General features: G+C 48.8%; 1 protein-coding gene across 2 annotated transcripts in view; it reads left to right on the forward strand.

Moving 5' to 3' along the window:
• The first annotated feature begins 2,189 nt into the window (after positions 1–2,189).
• The window catches only part of MAP3K9 (mitogen-activated protein kinase kinase kinase 9), a 93,257-nt gene continuing 76,807 nt past the window's right edge, over positions 2,190–18,639 (forward strand). For both annotated transcript variants that reach the window (XM_004698690.2, XM_045288243.1), the window contains exon 1: positions 2,190–2,588. In XM_004698690.2, the coding sequence (XP_004698747.1) occupies positions 2,258–2,588 (331 nt within the window). In that variant the 5' untranslated portion in view covers positions 2,190–2,257. The remainder of the gene's footprint in view (positions 2,589–18,639) is intronic.

Consider the following 18,639-nt stretch of genomic DNA (forward strand, 5'->3'; position numbering starts at 1 on the left):
ATTACCACCATGGAAGCCCTATGGGGACAGGTCTACTCTGCCCTGGCGGGCCGCTCTGTGTTGGAGTCAACTTGATGGCAGTGGATTTCACTGTGACCCACTGCATGTTCAACATGATGAGTGTAGAGGCAAATACGACAGAGCTTGCAGCCTATGGAGGACACCAGGCATTGAACAAGGCACCCCCCTCTTTGACGAATCTTGCAAACTGGAGAATGAACGCTATGGAAATGTTGGAACCTCAATGGTGTAGTGTGCTGCCTGCTCACTGCAAGGCCAGGGAAACCACCAGCCACTCTGTGGGGAAAAGGTGAAGCTTTCTACTCCCAGCAAGAGTGACAGTCTCGGAGTCAGAACGGGGGGCGTTCTACCCTGTCCTGGAGGATTGCGGCGAGTCAGAATTGACTCGACGGCAGGGAGGTAGAAATGTTTGCCGAGGACCTGACCTCCTTTAGTCTGGAGGTTATCAAAAATCCTTCTGGAAGTGATATTTACGCTGAGGGTGGAAGGATGAGCTTAAGCCAGACTAGTAAAGACCAAAAACAAACAAACAGGTGAGAGAGAACATGGTTTTTTAGGGGGAAACTTAAAATTACACTTTGCTGCTATAGGACTTAGCAACCCCACTAGCCCAGCATCAAAGTGCCGATGGTTCAAACTCTGGTTTGAGGAAGGAGAATGAATGGTGGGTGTGATACTGGGAGCACCAGGGGGAGGACTGAAGCACAGATCTGTGCTGAAGTAAGATGCCTTCTGCCAGGCTTTTCCCTTCATGCTTTTGTCACCAGGTTCGGGTAGGGTCAAGGTCAAAGTCTTCTTCCTCTTCCCTGCTGCAGAGATTCAAGCCCTTGTGCTCTCATGCTCGCGTTGATGGCAATGACCTCCTCCGTGGCTCCTTTCACGTCAGACTCCCTGTCGTCTGGATCATATTCTGTTTGGTTGCCGGAATTGGTTTCCTGTCTAAGTAACCTGTCTGACAAGTGTTCTCCTTAAAGACACATGACTCCTTAACATTTACAGTGTGAAGGACAAGCTCTTCAGAATGACTTTCAAATCAATTCACTATCTGACTGCCCTCCACACGTTTTTTCATCTCGTCTCTTTTTCTCGCCTCACGCATGTAATCTAGCCGACACCCCCGAAGCTCCAAACATTCCATAGACTGTCAAGGATCCCTGGATCGTGCTTTTCCACCCTCACCTCTGTCATTGCCTGCTGCGCTAGCTTCCACTCATTCTTTAGCTTTTGTTTGTTTTCAATTGTGAGAATGTATGTCCCACAACATTTGCCAACATATTTCAGGTATACGAAGTAGTGATGTCACGTACATGCTTTATATTGTGCAGACATCACCCATAATCATTGCCGGATTTCCCATGACCATAAACAAGCTCATCGCTGCCTAAACAGCGGCTCTCCCTTTCCCACTCATTCTTTATGGCCCATGTCTAACGTGGCTTTCCCTGTGAACCCTTTCCCCACTCACCCTCTCAACCTCTTGCCCTACATTGGGGCTCAGAGACTCTCCTGATCCTCTGATTACACCTTTACAAAAGCTCTGCTCACACCTGGATTTGGTTGATGGGTGTCTCCCTTGGTGTTAGATTGTGTGCCTCTCACCTTCAGAAAACCCCACCCGCTGCCATCAAGTTGATTCCAACTCATAATGACCCTATAGGACAGAGTAGACATGCCCCATGGGGTTTTCCACAGTGGTAAAACTTTCTTGCTTCGAGTAGTTGGTGGGCTGGGAGTGCCGACCTTTTGGTTGTCGGCCCAACACTTAACCTTGGAGTCATCAAGGCCACCTCGTCTCAAGGAGTACATAGTGAACACTGAGTATGTCTTATGAAAACATCCTTCCGAATGAATGTTAGGTAAAATGGTTGGTTTTGGTATAGGATTCCACATGATGTCCAATATTTATTGAATATTCAATATTTATTGAAGGGCTACTTTGGGTATTTGCTGGTCACAAATGACAATGCCCCTGAAAATAAGGTAATCACAGTTCGTGTCCTTAGGGAATCGGCCTTTTAATGGGAGGGACAGGAAAAGCCAAGTAAGCAGTCGGTTTACTATGTCCCCCATCTAGGGTGGTTCGGCAACACCGTTTCCAGGTGTTACAGGCTACTTCCTAGTTTTTAACTGGCTTCTCTTCTTCTCTTTCTCAGTGTTAGAGATTGATTTTGCAGAGCTAACCCTGGAAGAGATTATCGGCATCGGCGGCTTTGGGAAAGTGTACCGTGCTTTCTGGATGGGGGATGAGGTTGCCGTGAAGGCGGCTCGTCACGACCCTGACGAGGACATCAGCCAGACCATAGAGAACGTTCGCCAGGAGGCCAAGCTCTTTGCCATGCTGAAGCACCCCAACATCATTGCCCTCCGAGGGGTGTGTCTGAAGGAACCCAACCTCTGCCTGGTCATGGAGTTTGCTCGAGGAGGACCCTTGAACAGAGTGCTATCTGGGAAGAGGATCCCCCCGGACATCCTCGTAAACTGGGCGGTGCAGATTGCCAGAGGGATGAACTACCTGCACGATGAAGCAATTGTCCCCATCATCCACCGTGACCTTAAGTCCAGCAACAGTGAGTATGGCGAATGGGGCCGGAGGGGGGAAGCAGACCCCCTTTGGACTGAGTTCCTAGTTACAGTTGCAGTGGACTCCGAGTGGCATTCTAGTGGACAGTGGGATTCCTTGCTGGACGGCACTCTATCTTTGAGTTGGGATGTAGGAATGGGCACTAAGGGAATTTGGTTCAGGAAGAGAGGAATGAGGCACTTGTGGGGTGACTCCCCCTGTGGGGGAAGGTTGGCAACGGGCAATTCTGCTGTACTGGGAACAAAAGCATGCGAACACAGTTTTTCCACTCAAGGGAAGGGTGTGTATATCGTAAAAGGATTTTTGGATGGAACAACATGTAAAACTTACCGATGTAACCCACTTAAGTTTCTTCATAAACACTCTTACCTGGTAAGCCCAGAGAAGGGTCTGTCAGACAAACAGGCTGGCTGGTAAGATGCAGCGAGGCGGGCTAGGTGGTGATGTCAGTGTGGCGTGCACACCTGGCAGGGAGTCTTACCAGCCTTCGGGTAGCCCAGCGGTGGGATTAATTAATTACCATAACCACTGGGTGTTTAATACCAGGAAAGTGGGAAGTAACTGTTTCTCAAACCCCCAGAACCCATAAACGGGATTGTAAAACAAGTGTGAGTTGTAATTAAATGTTGAGTTGGGAGGAACCTCCATGGCACCTTGACTGAGTCAGCAGAGGCTGGGAATGTGTATCTTTTGTGTGCTCTCGCATGGTAGAGAGGATCCAATTGCTTGGATCTCCTGTCTCAGAGAGGAGCGCTCTTGCGTTGAAGGACTTTAGGGGTGGCATGAGCCCCAGAAACTTCACTCTTGATCCTGGGCCATAGGCCCGGGAATCTTTCAGACCTGGTTTTGTTCTGTGCTGTTCTAGATGTGGCTTACTTTTCTGCTGGTGTTACTGTGGATCAACCTACTTTTGGGGGCACTTTTAAACTACCTAAGTAGTAATTGTTCATTGTAGAAATATTAGAAAGTATAGGTAAACCAGAAAACAAGAAAGATAAGCTTAGCATCTTTTCATGTAGAGAGAAACGCTATTTTATTTACTATAACTTTCAGACATTTCAAAAGTCTCTATGGTATGTAGGAGGAGTCTTGGTGGTGTAGTGGTTACACATTGGTATGCTAACCACAAGGTCATCAGTTTGACACCACCAGCCGCTCCTCAGGAGCAGAACGAAGCTTTCTACTCCCATAAAGAGTTAGTCTTGGGAACTCACAGGGGTAGTTCTACCTGTAGAGTCACTATGAGTCGGAAGCCACTGGATGGCAGCGAGCGTTTTATGTGGTGTACATGTAGGTTTTAAATAAGTGTATTTTCTTTCTTTTTAATGGTAATGTCCAGTTTCCTGTTTTAATCATTAAGTGTGCAATTTACTGACATTAAGTACGCTCACAATGTTGCATAGTTATCTATTTCTAAAACCTTTTCATCTTCTAATTTGCTTTCACTTAGTCCTTATTACCTTTTACCTGTATCCTCTTCTCAGTTAATAGTAGAGAGCTTTATCTTTGGGAGGGTATGCAGTATTAGTTAGGTATTTCCATATAATACAGGTGAAGGATTCAAGTTCTATAAAGCGAAATCATGTTTCTCTCTTCCATTTGCCGTGACTTGCTTGTTTATTATCTGTCCTCCAACTTCCATTCTTAAACTGCTGCTTTCGGGTCAGAGGGACCCTACCTAGGGTTTCCAAGGCTATAAATCTTTATTTATGAGAGCAGTGGCTGGGGGGCTTGAACCACCAACCTTGTGGTTAGCAATTTCACGCTTACAGCTAACGCCACCAGGGTTCTTAGGAATCAGACGGTGGAATCACTGCTGGGAGTCTAACCCAGGATGTGTTAAGTAAGCCAAAACTATTGGTGACCCTTTCTCAAAATAATAGCTATTTGGAGACTGCTTTGGATAACAGGGCAAGAAGAAGTAGTGATAATCAGAAAATAGGATGTGGAAGCTGAATTTTATTTTTATTTTATTTTTTACATTCTTCTGGGAGAACTAGTGAACGTGCCCGATCTTACGTAATGGGACCCATTTGGAAAGTTGGACTAGGATCATGGAATTGTGGAAGTTAATAATTTCCTCTGAGAAGCTTTAAATTGGGGTATAAGTTGAAGTTATACATGTGGGGTTTTGCTTTTTATAATGTTTGTCCTTGGGAGCCCAGGCTCTTGTGAAAGAAAAACTATCTGCCGAGGCTCTGCTGCCTTCAGACACCCGAAGGCCATCCTCTCCCCCAAGAGCTGAAGCCCCGATCCCCGTTACTCCTGCATGCTCTGTCAGGCTCCCTGGTGTTGCAAAGGTTAAGTGCTTAGTTGCTGACCAGCAGGTTGGCATTTAGAACCTACCTAACGACCCCCTAGTAGAAAAACCCAGCAATCTGGTCCCGTAAAGATTGTTGGTGGATGGCAGTGAGTCCGATAAGAAGCAAGTGTGGAAGAGCTCAGGGCAGTTCATGCTACGTTATCATGTTGTGTTCTTTACGCATACGTTACATTGTAAGAGTGTATAAAAGGTCTCTGGCTATGAAACTTGCTCGCTGTTTCTACGCCATCTTAAAAAGCAAAGCTGCGCTTTGAAGAACTAGCCTGGCCCGTGCCACGGTGTTTTCATTCGCCTCCCAAGCACGCAACAGCTGGGCAGAGATGAAGGGAGACCTAAGAATGGATGCCTTTGAATGATGGCGTCGGGGAAGAGTATGAAATATACCGGGAGTGCCAGACGAGGAAACCTGTGTTGGAAGAAGCACCACCAGAGCGATGAGGACTGTGGCTTAGGTATTTGGGACACACTCTCAGGAGGCACCAGCACCTGGAGAAGGACATCACACTTGGTAAAGTAGAGGGGCAGCGAAAAAGAGGGCAGACTCTCAATGAAATGAGAGACAGTGGCCGCAACAATGGGCTCCCGCAGAGGAGTGATTGTGTGGATGGTCCAGGACTGGGTCTTCTTTTGTTCTGATGTATGTCGGGGCAAGGTAAATCAAGAGCACCTAACACCCGTCAGCACTGAGAGACCCAGGATCAATCCCAGCCCACGTTCCTCCTGCACGAACACCGGCCATATGTAAGTGGAGGATTGTGTGAGCAGATTTCAGTGGAGTGTCCAGAGCAAGAGTGCTACAAAGAGAGGTCTGGTGAATTGCTTCTGAACATCCACCCCGGGGGTCCATCTGCGTGAAGGCATCAGGGTGGCACAGGGCCGGGCAGCATTGCATCCATCGCGCACAGGGTCTCCATGCATCAGGAGACAATAGCTAACAACAGACAACATCAGCAGAAAAGGATGAGGCATAATCCTAAAAGCAGTTCTGCCTGTAAGAGAATAAAATAAGAAATCGTAGCCTGGTCATTAGTCCAACCTCCGGTCCCTTTTAAGTGGTAAATATGAGGGGCTTTAAAAAGTTCAGGGGAAAAATCATTATCTTTTAAGTTCATTTTTCTGTATACTTGTTGAAGCCCCCTTGTACTTGAACTCAACTTTTAGGGGATGCTACACGATTGCATCCACAATTGAGATAGTTCCAACCTGGCGCAGGTACTTCTAAATCTCTCTCCCTGCTAGTCTCTGACTTTCTGCACGATCTATATGTTTCTTTGCTCTCAGCCACGGAGAGTTGAGGGATGATGGGTGACTTTGGAGGGTTTTTCCTGACCAAAGATGAAAGGTATACCAGGAGTGAGATGTCTCTGTGTTCATGAAAATGCTACCCCGTCACTAAGGTAGAGTCTCCTGCAACCAAAAGCCATGTCTCATTCCTGGTGTTCTTTACCCAAGGATAACCTACAGCCACCAGACCCAATGCAGACCATCGCAGTCAATGACCAGAGAGCATTTCCCACAAATAGAGGGCCATGGCTGGAAGCCAAAATAAATACCTGAAGGAATAAAGCTGGAAGGGAGCAATCAAGCAGGTGACCATGACTCATGGCCAGGATGTGTCTTGGTTCGTGAATGTTAATGGAGGACTTTGTTTTTCCCTCTTCTACCTGAACCTTCACGGCCGTTTTCCACATAAAGTGTGTTTGTGTGTGTGCGTGTGGTCAAATACATAGAGCAAAGCATTTGCCAATTCTGCATGTTTTGCCTGTTTGTTTCAGTGACATCGATTGTGCTCATCTTGTTGTGCGGCCATCATCACCATCCTTTTCCAGATCATTCCACCACCATTCCTGTAGTTCATCCCAGTGCTCTCTGGACCCATACCTTCCTTGTGACCCGTCTGTGAGGCGATGTCCCAGTGCTCTGTAAGCAGTGACTTCCTGTCTCCACCTCCTTCCTACCCTGCTACCCACTAATAAGCTCCAGGCTCTGTACGTTTGTGTACCCCCTTGAATTGGGAGCTTATAGCGTTTGTCCTGTTGTGTTGGACGTATTTCCTTCATCAGCATGTCTTCATGGCTCATTCATGTCATAGCATGTAGCAGAACTTTGTTTCTTTTTATAACTGAATGATGTTCTGCTGCATAGACATACCTCATTGTTGTACCCATTCATCCATGGATGGACTTTAAAATTGCTTTGAACTTTGTGCTGTTATTTTGTTTTTAAAGTGCCCATTTGAATTCTTGATATTGGGAATAAAACAACAAGTAAGAGTCGACATGGTTTAAAAAAAACCAAACTAGCTGAAACTCTACATGCAAGAGACTGACTCCTGGTCAAAGAGACCAGGTCTTAATCAAGAGAGCGTCACACAAGGATGTGACGTCGTGACGTGGGGAGGGCTGCAGCAGGACGGAGTAGGTGCTGTGAAGACGTAGTTGTCTGAAGGAGGGACAAGGAGTCCCCAGAGGGAGTGGCCAGGTAGGTGGGGCGAGTAGGTCCTAGACAGAGACTCCATCAGGTGCCCTTGAGGTCATGCGATCAGAATTCTGTGGATTCTTCTGCCTCCCTCCTCTCCTGTTGCTGGAAGACGGAGGAGCTATTTGAGGAGGGCATTGGGTTCAGGAGGGAAATGGATCTCGGTGAGACATTTGTTCAAATGCTCGACTCATGCCTTCATCTTCTCTGGATGGCTGTGATGAGCTGTCGCAGCCATCCTGTTTGGTCACCCTGGGAGCTGCTGCATGGAGCGGGACGTAGCTCGGGGCTCTGGACAACGCTGTGTTCTTGCTGTAAGGTGCTGCAGAGGCAGCCCTTGACGCATGGCTGTCTCAGGCAAAGGGACAAAAGGCTGCCTGCTTCTTCTGCCCCAGCCCCGCGATCAAATGTGATTGGACCATTGGGATCCAGAGGGTTTTCATTGGGTGATTTTTACATGGAGATCACCAGGCCTTTCTTTGTAGTTCCATCTTAGTTTGGAAGCTTCACGGAAACCCGTTCAGCATCATAGTATCATGCGCACCTCCATTGGTAGAAAGGACGTGCGGTATATTGATTGAGCTGGAATAGAACCCAGGCCGGCCGCCTGGAAGGTGAGAATTCTCCCATTGAGTGAATCCCCAGTGCTCGCCTGTAAAGCCTTTGTAGAGTCAGAGCTGCCAGTTTGTGTTGTGCATCTGGGTGAAGGTTTCTGGACCGTGACGGAGCTTGGGGCAACCAGGCCGGGCGATGGGTTCGGTGCCCAGGAAGAAGGAATTGGAAAAGCACGAGGGCTCCCATGGTCAGATGCCTCATTAGTCTCTTCCCCTTTGCCCTGTTTCCTCTGATGTGAGTCCCGCTGATGAAAGCAGTGGCCATGCTGCCTCTTCCCTGTACCCCTCCCCAGGCAAGCCTGGCTGCATGGCGGCCTCCACCTTTTAGAGATGGCCTGTGGCGCTGCCGTCATTCAGGGTCAAGATTTCTGCTTCACGATGTCTAGAGAGACAATGTAGGTGCTTGCCTGGCCCATTGTCCTTCCACCTCTCTTGGAAGATTGTCCTGTTTCATGTTGGTGTTTAGAGATGGCCGTGGTCTGGGTGAGTCAGGAGAACAGTGTAGTTTCTTCCCCAAGCCCAGGAGGCCTCCCGCTTGACTTTGGCGTCACTGGAATACTCTGTGGGGTCGTCAGTGACTTCGATAAGACTCTCCAGCCATAGTCTTTCTAGCTCCCACCAGATGGGAGCTTTTGCAAATAGCGTGCTTACGGCCCACCGAGGGAATTGGCCAGTTTTGCCATTCCGCTAGGATAAAACGAGCCATCTCAGAGGCAGAAAGGGGCCCCCTGAAGCACCCTGAAGAAGAGATGGGAGCGGGTGATGGGTGTACTGTGTATCTCGGGTCCCCGCACGGGGAACTTCCTAGACCCAGGAAATAGGGAGCTACCACACCAGAGATGGCGAGGAAAGGCAGCAGCAGTGGCGACCGCAGGCAATGGAGACTGGCAGGCAATGGCGCCGTGAGCTTCTTACAGTGCCTTTGGGCAGGAGGCTTTTTGGCTGCTTGAGTTTGTCTCTGGGCACTCGTCAATGGAGGGAGAGAACTGAGCCCCTACAGACCACGGCTTCCTGGCCGAGTGGAGGGCTCCCAGGCCCTTCTTGGTGGAGCTCGAGTTTTGTAACACTTGCCCAAGCAGGGCAGAGACTGAGCTGCTCAAGTGGCCGAAAGGCTGCGATCAAGGGCCAGGTTTGAGAAACATGCCTGTGGACTTGGCTGAGAAGAGAGTATGACTGAAGAGCTGTTTCCGGAGTGGTGCCGGGGCCTGAACGGATGTAGCCCGTTACCTCCCCTGATAAACCCCGTGAGTGTGAGTCTTGTCTGTGAGCTCTGTGTGGCCATTGCCATTGTGACAAATGAGCAAACCAGCAGAAGAGTCGCGTGGGAGAGGTGGTTGGTGCCAGAATTGGTGCAAAGTTCAGGGAGAAGAGGCATGTCTGACCTTTGCTTCTTAGGAATCCGCCTGGGAAGCTGCTGTTCGTGGGGACCCTCTCTCCCCCTTGAGAAGGTCAGAGGATGTTAGATGTCTCCAGATTGTGCTTAACACATGCCCAGCAGCCCCTTGTAGACCAACACTTTGCACCGTTTATAAAGGCAGGATACTAATACAGTTGCCTGTGAAACCCTGAAATCTATGAAAAATGTGTAGACGCTTATTTATTTTTTTGGAGAGAGTCCATAAGCTGTTAGTAATCCAAGACTCAGAGAAGGTTGTGAGTCAGCCGCCATTACAGAGAACTTCTTCAATTGGGCATCCGTGTCAGAGATGCGCCGTGTCACGGCTGGCGCAGATGGTTACACACTCAATTGCTTATTGACAGGTTGGCTGTGTGAGCCATTTTCAATTGCCACATCTGCATGTGAACGTTGGGCCGGAGAAGAACTGATGTGTTTTAATTGCGGTGCCAGAGAAGAATGTTGAAAAAACTACAGACTGCTAAAAGGACACACTAGTCTGTCTTGGAAGAAGTACGGCCAGAGAGGGCTTCTTAAAGACAAGGATGGCAAGGCATACTGTAGACATGTTCTCAGGAGAGACCAGTCGTCCCTGGAGAGGGACGTCATGCTTGGTAAAGTGAAGGGAAAACCAAAAACGAGGAAGGCCTTCAAGGAGATGGATTGACAGTAGGTTGAGGCACCAGAATAATGGGGAGGCAGGCTGGACTGGGCAGTGTTTCCTTCTGTTGTACATCAGGTTGCTGTGGGTCAGAACAGACCTAATAACACACACAACAAAGGGCTGGTGCTGGTCCCGGTGCGGTAGAGTCCTAGGGACGCCAAGCACCACGGCACAACACTCCGTGTTCTGCATCACCCTCTCAGTCTGTCCTGTGTGTGAACCTGTGGTTCTGGCCGCTGTATCCCGCCATGTCCCGGAGGGCCTTCCCTCTTTCTCCCGGACTTGTTACTTTTCCAAGCATCGTGTCCTTCTCCTAGGACAGGAACCCCCTGGTCGCAGAGCCAAAGTATGTGAGATGAAGGAGTGTTCTTCTTCCAAGACTGATCGGTTTGTTCTTCTGGCAACCCATGGAACTTTCAGTAGTCTTTGCCAAGGTCATCATTCAAATGCACCAATTCTACTGTGGTCTTGCTTATTTCTTCAGCCTTCTCTGGGGAGAGGTGACTAACAATACCATGGCTTGGATGAAGTGCATCTCATTCCTCAAAGGTGCATCTTTGTTTTGAACACTTGACCGAGGTCTTGTGCAACAGATTTGCCCAATGCAATATAGCCTCTCATTTTGGTTTTTTTTTAATGTCCTTTCAATGCCCTGCTTCCATGGACATTGATTATGTACCTCAGTAACATCCATTCCTTGGTACAGTACATTTTCTTCCCTTTGTGGGGGTGATCTTGCCTATTGGTCCAGTTGTGAGAGTTTTTGTTTGCCTTCTGTTGAAGAGAAAACCGTACAGAAGGCTGTCGTCTGTGATGTATGTGCTTCAAGTCCTCTTGGGTTTCAACAAGCAAGGCCGTCTGTCTTCTGCATTTTGCATTTTGTTAGTGAATCTTCCTCCAATTCAAATGCCACACTTTCCTTCATAGAGTTTAGCTTCTTGGATGATTTTCTCAGCATATATGTTGAATAAGTATAATGAAAGGATGTAGCATGGGTGCACACTTTGCTTGATTTTGTTTAGTTAGTTTTACTTTTCTTGATTTTAAACTATTTAATATCCCATTGTTCAGCTTCTTGATTTATGTTCAGGCTCTGCGTGAGATAATGAAGGGTTCTGCTAGTCCCAGTCTTTGCAGTATTGGCCGTAACTTGTTCCAGTCCACACAGTCCAGTGCCTTTGCATAGTCAGCAAAACCAGGTAAACCTCGTCCTGGTATTCCCTGCTTTCATCTAAAACCCATATGTAGCAGCAAAGTTGTCCTTCATTCCACTTCCTCTTCTCAATCTGCCTTGTATTTCTGGCAGTGGTCTGCGGGTATACTGTTGCAACTGTTTTTGAATTATCTTCGGTGAAATTTTACGTGATGTGAAGTGTGAGCGCCTGGTTTGGGAGGTAGATGGTGATGTCGCTCTCTGAGGCTGTGTGTCAGGCTTCCCCTCTTCCAGGCTTCTTGATGCAGGTGCTGAAGTTTCTGGAAGGCATCATCACCATGTGGGTTAGTGACAAGTTTTGGTGAGAGGAGTCCACTGGTGCTTCCTTCCCCCACTGCTGTCCAGGCTCTGACAGATGGCCTTTCTGAGACAGGCTGCCCGGGGTCGTATGAGTCATCGCAGGATTCCCAATACACCACGGACAGCCTTTGTCCTGGGGGCGGGATGCAGTTAGCGGAATGCCATCGTCTGTCCTTGGAGCTGAGCTGGGGCATCTTGGTCTCAGAGTTGAGGCCCTACTTAGATTTTCAAGACTTTACTTGCTCCCTGCTCACATTTGTGAAGAGACACCGGGCTGTTTCAGACCAGGCTCAGGACCATTTAGCGGGTGCTTCTGTCTCCGTCCAGAGACATGAGTAAATAATTTGTTGGGAATCAACCTATCCATGTTGAATGGGAACCCTAGGAGCATGGCTTTTTTTTGACTGACCCTCCTACTGTAATAGAAACACAAATAAGATGTCTTCTGAGCTCTAGATTGTGTGCCCGGTTCCCTCCTGACTCTGCCAGGGCTGCTGTGGCATGGCGGGAATGTAGAAGTGTGGATTTGAGAAAACAACATTTCCCCTGTGAAGCTTTGTTTTGAGCACCACCGTGGTGCATGGGCCGGGGCCCAGCTGGTGCCGTGGTTAGGGTCTGTGCTGTGAACTGACAAGTCGGTGGAGGAGAAGGAGTTGGCAGCCTTCTTCTGTAGCAAATTACAGCCCTGGAATCCCTGCAGGCTGCTCTGCTTGGTCCTGTAGGATGAAGAGTCTGCATCGATTTGGTGACAGTGGGTTTGGTGGTCACGGGGGACTCTTGGAGTGCCGATGGCTCAGCACTTGGGTTGGTGGTTTGGACGTACAGCCAAGGCACTGTGGAAGAAAGGCCTGGCCACCCGCTCCTGAAAGTCCACAGCCTTGAAGCCCCTAAGCAGCACGCACGGCTCCGTTCTGCACACGCAGGGTTGCCGTGAGTCTCAATAACTTGATGACAACCAGTTTGTTTGGCTCTGCCGATTGACGGAGAGAACATTGACCGGGTAGGCAGGCAGACTTATATTTGAATCCCACCCCTGGGATCAGTTCGAGCCTGTGGCTAGCCGCTCAGAGCCCCAGGGATCTCATCTGTACACCACTGGCGATGAAAGAAAGAACAGAGATGGAGTGAGATGGCGTGAGGTGATCTGAGCAAGTGTCACACAGACCCCGCATTGCGTAAATGGCACGTCATTTTCCCTCCATCCATCCCTTGCTATTTTAAGTGCACACGCCCATGCTTGGGGTTGGTGTGAGGTAGCTCCTTCCCCACCAGCCCCTTGTAACTGGGGTGGGCTCTCGTGGAGAGCTGGGCCTCTGCGCCTGCTGGACCTCCCTGCCCCGGGCAGGGCTCATCCCCCGGAGAAGGGCTGCCTCGTTGCCCTGCTGGGATGGCCTTTGGCCTGATTGCATAGGACAGCTGGCTCGTTTTATGGCTCTGCCGGACTCTCCGCTGACTATTAAAATGCTTTTGCTCCAGAGGAAGGCGATATGTCTCTTTCTCCCCCTTTGCTGCCGCGTCAGTCTGCCGCCGAGGTCAAAGAGGATGTCTCCTCTCACATTCCCCTCCTGGCTGCCCCACGTCCATCAAGCATTCTTGTTGCCAGTCTCTCCTAAGACTGCGGGAGGTTCAGGGGAAAGCCGAGCGGGAACTTATGTTGAGCTCTGCGCTCTTCTTTTGGACGGAGAATGGTGTGTGTCCAGCCATTTCGCAACTCTAGGGAATAGTTGTCATTCCAGTAGCTACTCTTCAGATCTGTTTGTGCCCAGCCCTTAGTGCAGCGGTTCTCCACCTTCCTCAGGCCGCCACCCTTTCAGACAGGTCCTCATATCGTGGTGGCCCCCAACCATCAAATTATTTTCGTGGCTACTTCATCACTGTCATTTTGCTACTGTTATGAATTGGGCGACCCCTGTGAAAGGGTGGTGCGACCCCCAAAGGGGTTGTGACCCACAGGTTGAGAACCGTTGCCTTAGTACGTTTTGAGTAGGTATTGGTTTTAAGCATCCCAGGTGCCCGCACAGTGCCTGGGCCCGGGCATTAACCTCATAACCATTAGATAGTAGCCCTCCTGGGCCCTGGATAGGGATGAGGCCTGCCTCAATGACTGGCTCGCTGGGAGCCCTGAGCAAGCGACATGCTTTCTGCTTTAGTTTCCACAACGTAAAATGAGAGTGTGCATCCTGTCACCCACCTCACCTCCGAGGGGAGAAGTGGGGAGTAAATGAGATAACCTTGGCAGCACCCGACACTCGGGAAATACTCCATGGAAACCTGACGACTGTGTGTCCCTTCTGACTCGCAGTGACCGTATTGGGCCCGAGGCGGACTGCCCCGAGGGCTCACAAGGCTGTAATCGCTGCAGAAGCCGCGGCCGATGCCTTCCTCCGTTGCAGGGGAGTGCTTCACTGCTGCACCACCAGGGCTCCGGAGTACTCAATGCCTCACTTACACCGACTGCCATCGGGTCGATGCTGACTCACAGGGGCCCTATAGACCAGGGTAGAACTGGCCCTGTGGATTTCTGAGACCAACCCTTTCCAGGGTAGAAAGCCCCATCCTTTCTCCAGCAGAGTGGCTGGTGATTTCAAACTTAACCTTGCTAGTTACCAGCCCAGTGCATAATCCCCATGCCACCAGGGCTCTTCGTCTTTCATATAGTGACCATTTTTATTATAATTTAGATCCCTTGTCATCCCTGCTTGTGTTGTTGGGTTTATTTTGGCTACTATTGAGTGTCTGAGTTGTAGTCTCTCAACTGTGCCATGGGTTTTGAAGATCAAAATACGATGCATACACGGGGTAAGAAGTTCGCACCGCACGCGATGACAGACCAAGAAAAGCCTGGCTGACCTCGGGCTCCAGATGTGCTTCTCAGAAGCAGATGGAACGAAGCTGTTATTCTGCTCTCCTTTGAGATTTTGTTTGCTGCCATTCTTTGGGAGAAAGACCCACCCTTCCACTCCCGTAGCTCGCGTCTCAGAAACCCACAGGGGCAGTTCTGCCCTGGCCTACAGGGTGGGCTTATTTTCATGAATGCTTAGGAATCCCAAGCGGATTCTTGCCAGCACCCATGTTCCTGGTTTTCTCCCGCATCTTTCTTGCATCTTCTCCTGCTCCCTTCCTCTGCTGACTCTCGTATAATGTACGGCTTGGCAGACAGCAGGTCAGATGTTTCCCAGCAAAAAGTGAATGTTGCTTTGAAATCTTGCCCTTTGCTGTCCCTGGTTTCTTTCTGGATGGATTCGACTCCTTTACCGAAGGAGCTGCGTCGGTTCTTGCTAAGCCCTTGCTTTTATAGATCCATTTCATAAGCTTTTTAGCAGCTGGGAGCCCAAGAGGATGCCCTTGTTTTGGAGTAGCTTGGAACATCAGGAGCCTGATGATTGACACTGGACTTGGCCGCTGTGCAGAGCCTCAACTATTCATCCCGAGAAGCAGGCTGAGATGCTGAGATGGAGTCGAGGAGGGTCCCAGGCAGTGGTGGACATGATAACGAACACCTTATTCAGCAGATTCCTGTGGCAGCTTGCAACTTGGAAGTGCCTGGTTTTTAACTGATCAGATCCTGTACCAGGAATAAATATCACTGAAAAGGCGGGGGGTGGGGGGTGGGGAAGTTACCCCAGATCCTGCTGTGCAAACACAACTGTCTTCACCTTTATGTGTGGCTTCCTTCTTAGGGTGTGCCTCGTTCTCTCCTGCCATTTTAGTGACAGGGCACCATACCACCTGGTCACGTATTATTACTCTGTTCTATTTTTGCGCTCTGTTAACCTTCAGAGTCGAAGGAAAAGGGAAGAAGATAGTGGTAGTCTTCAATTTGTAGTTTTTCTTGACCTTCTCTGGTGTCTAATCTCTAAAGGTTTGAGCTGAAGAGAACCTTCCAGTTGAGACCCAAGGAGAAATTAAGTGACTTGCCAAAGGTCTTACTGTGGGGGTTTCTGCATTTCATGTGATCTTTCCTTTAGCCACGCCAATCCCCGGCCCCCCACCTTGACAAGGGGGTCCTGCTCCTTCTGTGAAGCTTTTCAGTTAAGCAGACGCTGTTTCCAACCAGCGGGTTGGAGGAATTAGGAGATGACACTCCTCCTGGGGCCCAGAGGTCAAAGTCTAGAATTAACTTCGCTGGCTCCTGACTTGAGCCCAGTCTTTTTCTTGACTGTGTTTGTGGAAGGCTAACAATACCCATTGCTCATATAGGTGGTTAAATTTCCAGGGAGAAAAAAAAAAAGCAGTGAACACATTTTTTTGCCTTAAGCAGGCCCCCTCTGGCTGCTTGTACTTTTGAAAGGGGGTCCCGGGGTCCTGGGGTAGATCAGTGAGTAGCCTCTCTCTGCCTTTGGCACAGTTGTAAGATGGAGAGTTGTTCTCCTACCTCCTACACCTGGAGAAAACTAGCCTTTCTACTTCCTTGGATGGAGTTAATAATAAAGGCAGCGTGCCTTTCCCAGGGGCACGGGAGCTGGTGATAAGGAAAGACCCCTCCTCCACAACCAAGGACTTAAATGTCTCCCCTGTGAACTTCTAAGCTCAGGTGATTTCAGATTATTAGTGCAACATGATGTTATCTGATAACCACGTTTTGTATAGATCCAAAAATATGTATCATTCTTGACTGGCAATGTCGAGTTTGGAGTGCTTTTTATGTACACAATATTAGTATCATCCTGTGGTACCTGAGATAGAGCTGATGGCCCAACAAGACAGAGTAGACCCGCCCAATCAGGTTTTCTTCTCTCCAGAACCAGACCAACAAATCTTTCCTCCTGCAGTGCTGCTGCATGGGTTTGAACTGCTAACCTTTTAGTTAATTGAGTCAGTGCCAACTCATAGTGATCCTATAGGACAGGGCAGAACTGCTCCTGTGAATTTCCGAGCCTGTAACTTGTGATGGGAGTAGAAAGCCCCATCTTTGCTTGAGGTGCGCCTCATGCCTGACCACTACACCCCCAGGGCTCCTAGTCCAGTTCCTGATAAGCTTTGGGGTGTTTGATTTCATATTTGTGTATTAGAGGAGAGGTGGGGGTGGGAATGACCTTCCAGGAAGAGTAAGGACATCCAAGGAAAAAGCTTTATTCTAAGAACTTTCCTGACCCGGAGGCTCACAGAGGGCAGGGAATAAAGCATTCACGCATTTCCCCAGCAAACCTATGGGTGTGCCAATGGGATTACTTTTCCAGGCAAAAGGAAAGGAAGGAATAGACCATCTGGAAATTGAGGCGTGGCACCTCGAGACTCTGGACAGTGTGAGTGTGCCCACCCATGGGAACACCCTCCACTTCGCCTCGTAGGGTTTGTAGAGGAATCCTTGCAGGTCGGACGAGAAGCGACAGGCACAAACCTTGCTGTATGGACTGGACACGTGGGCACAGCGGTGGGAGGGTAGGAAGGAAGTACAAAAGGCATCCCTCAGTTAGCCTGAAAGACCTTGAGTCAGAACAAAGCTAGTCTTAGCCTGAAGAGGTACTTGAGGTTAGTCCCTCCCTGTTCTTAAAGAGGCTGGGGAGTGATTCATAGGAAACTTTTAATCATGTTTCATAGCTTTCCAGGGCTGTTAAGGACTCGTGGTTCACAACGGCACCTCCCCTTGTTTTGCGCCTGTGTGGTTTGGGCTTCCTTACCTGAGTGGGATGGAATGCACGTGGTATCTGTGGTAGATTGTGCTGCTTCCTTTTTTGCCCTCAAATCCTTTCAGCTCTGGGGTGCTCCAGGGGAAAAAGAGGTCACCGAACCTAGAGGTTCATAGGTAGTGATTCTCAACAAGCTGAACTCTCTTGACAGGTCCGAGGGGGCTACCGATGGGCCTGCTGCTGTATCAGGTGCTGCGGGAAGGTGCAAAAAAAAGGTTCTCTCTAACCCTTGAGAACCACAGAATGGAATGGATAGCTGCCAAGGGGTCCCTGGATGATTCTGCAGAAAGAAGAAGTTGCTAGAAGGCATTGATGGAGGTGTTAGGCCATGAAGAATGGGTGGGAATTAGGGAAGGGTGGTAGTAGGGTGGGAAAGCCACAGCATGGACCTTCTAGGGAACTTTCTCCTGACTCATCAGGGCCAAGTATTTGTCAGGGCTCTGCCCCTATCCACTGAGTTCTTAAAAAAAAAATTCTTCTAAATGAATGGTACTTATTTTATTGTGATTGTTGAGACTACATTTAGCAAAAGATACAATAATTCCACAGTCTGTGCAGGTACCTTCAATGACCCTGATGACATAGGTTGAGTTGTGTAACCGGCCTCACCCTCTGTTTCTGAGTCCTTTCTTCCCCGTTGATGTAGATTCCCTACCCCCTGAGATTCCTTTCCAATCTTCTAAGTTGCTCTTGTCACTTTGATCCCAGATAAACAGTTCTTAAAGGGGCATGCGTTTTCATTAGTGAAGCTAAGCAGTTATTTGCGTGTAAGGAGACCATCAGGGGACTCTTGTTTTAAAGTTTCGAGATTGTCGCAGGACACTGCTTCCAGGAGTGCGTTTAACCCTGTGGCTCCCAGAAGCAAATTCTGTCTGCATTTTCCCATTTTTGATAGTGGTTCTTTTATAGACTTTTTAAATTCAAATCTTCAACAGTGGTAGCCAGGCACCATGCAGTGTTCTCATTTGGTGGCAAAGGAGGTGGGTAAGGATAAAGACTATCCTTCTTGCTCGCTTGTTCCAGGTGAATAGACATCAATTTTTGTATCATCCTCACAATTGTTAGGTTTGGGGCCCATTGTTGTATCAGTTGTATCACTCTGTCTGCTTGAGGGTCGCCCTCTTCTGCTGACCCTCTAGTTCATCAAACATCTTTTTCTAGGGACTAGTCTCTTGATAACGTGTCCAGTTTTTAGAAACAATTTGTCCAATTGTGTCTGTCTGGGTCGACTAGAGAAACAAACCCAGTGACACTCATATGTGTATATGACAGAGCTTTATATACAAGAGCAGTTGAGTGTTGAGAAAACATCCCAGCCCGGTTGAGATCAAGTCCATATGTCCAATATTAGCACAAATGTCTGATACCAATCTATAAAGTCCTCTTCAGCCTCATGAAACACATGCAATGATGCCAAAT

The sequence above is a fragment of the Echinops telfairi genome, unplaced genomic scaffold (assembly GCF_000313985.2).
Source record: "Echinops telfairi isolate 266 unplaced genomic scaffold, ASM31398v2 ScPeMD7_18;HRSCAF=68, whole genome shotgun sequence".
In the NCBI taxonomy this organism is placed as follows: domain Eukaryota; kingdom Metazoa; phylum Chordata; class Mammalia; order Afrosoricida; family Tenrecidae; genus Echinops; species Echinops telfairi.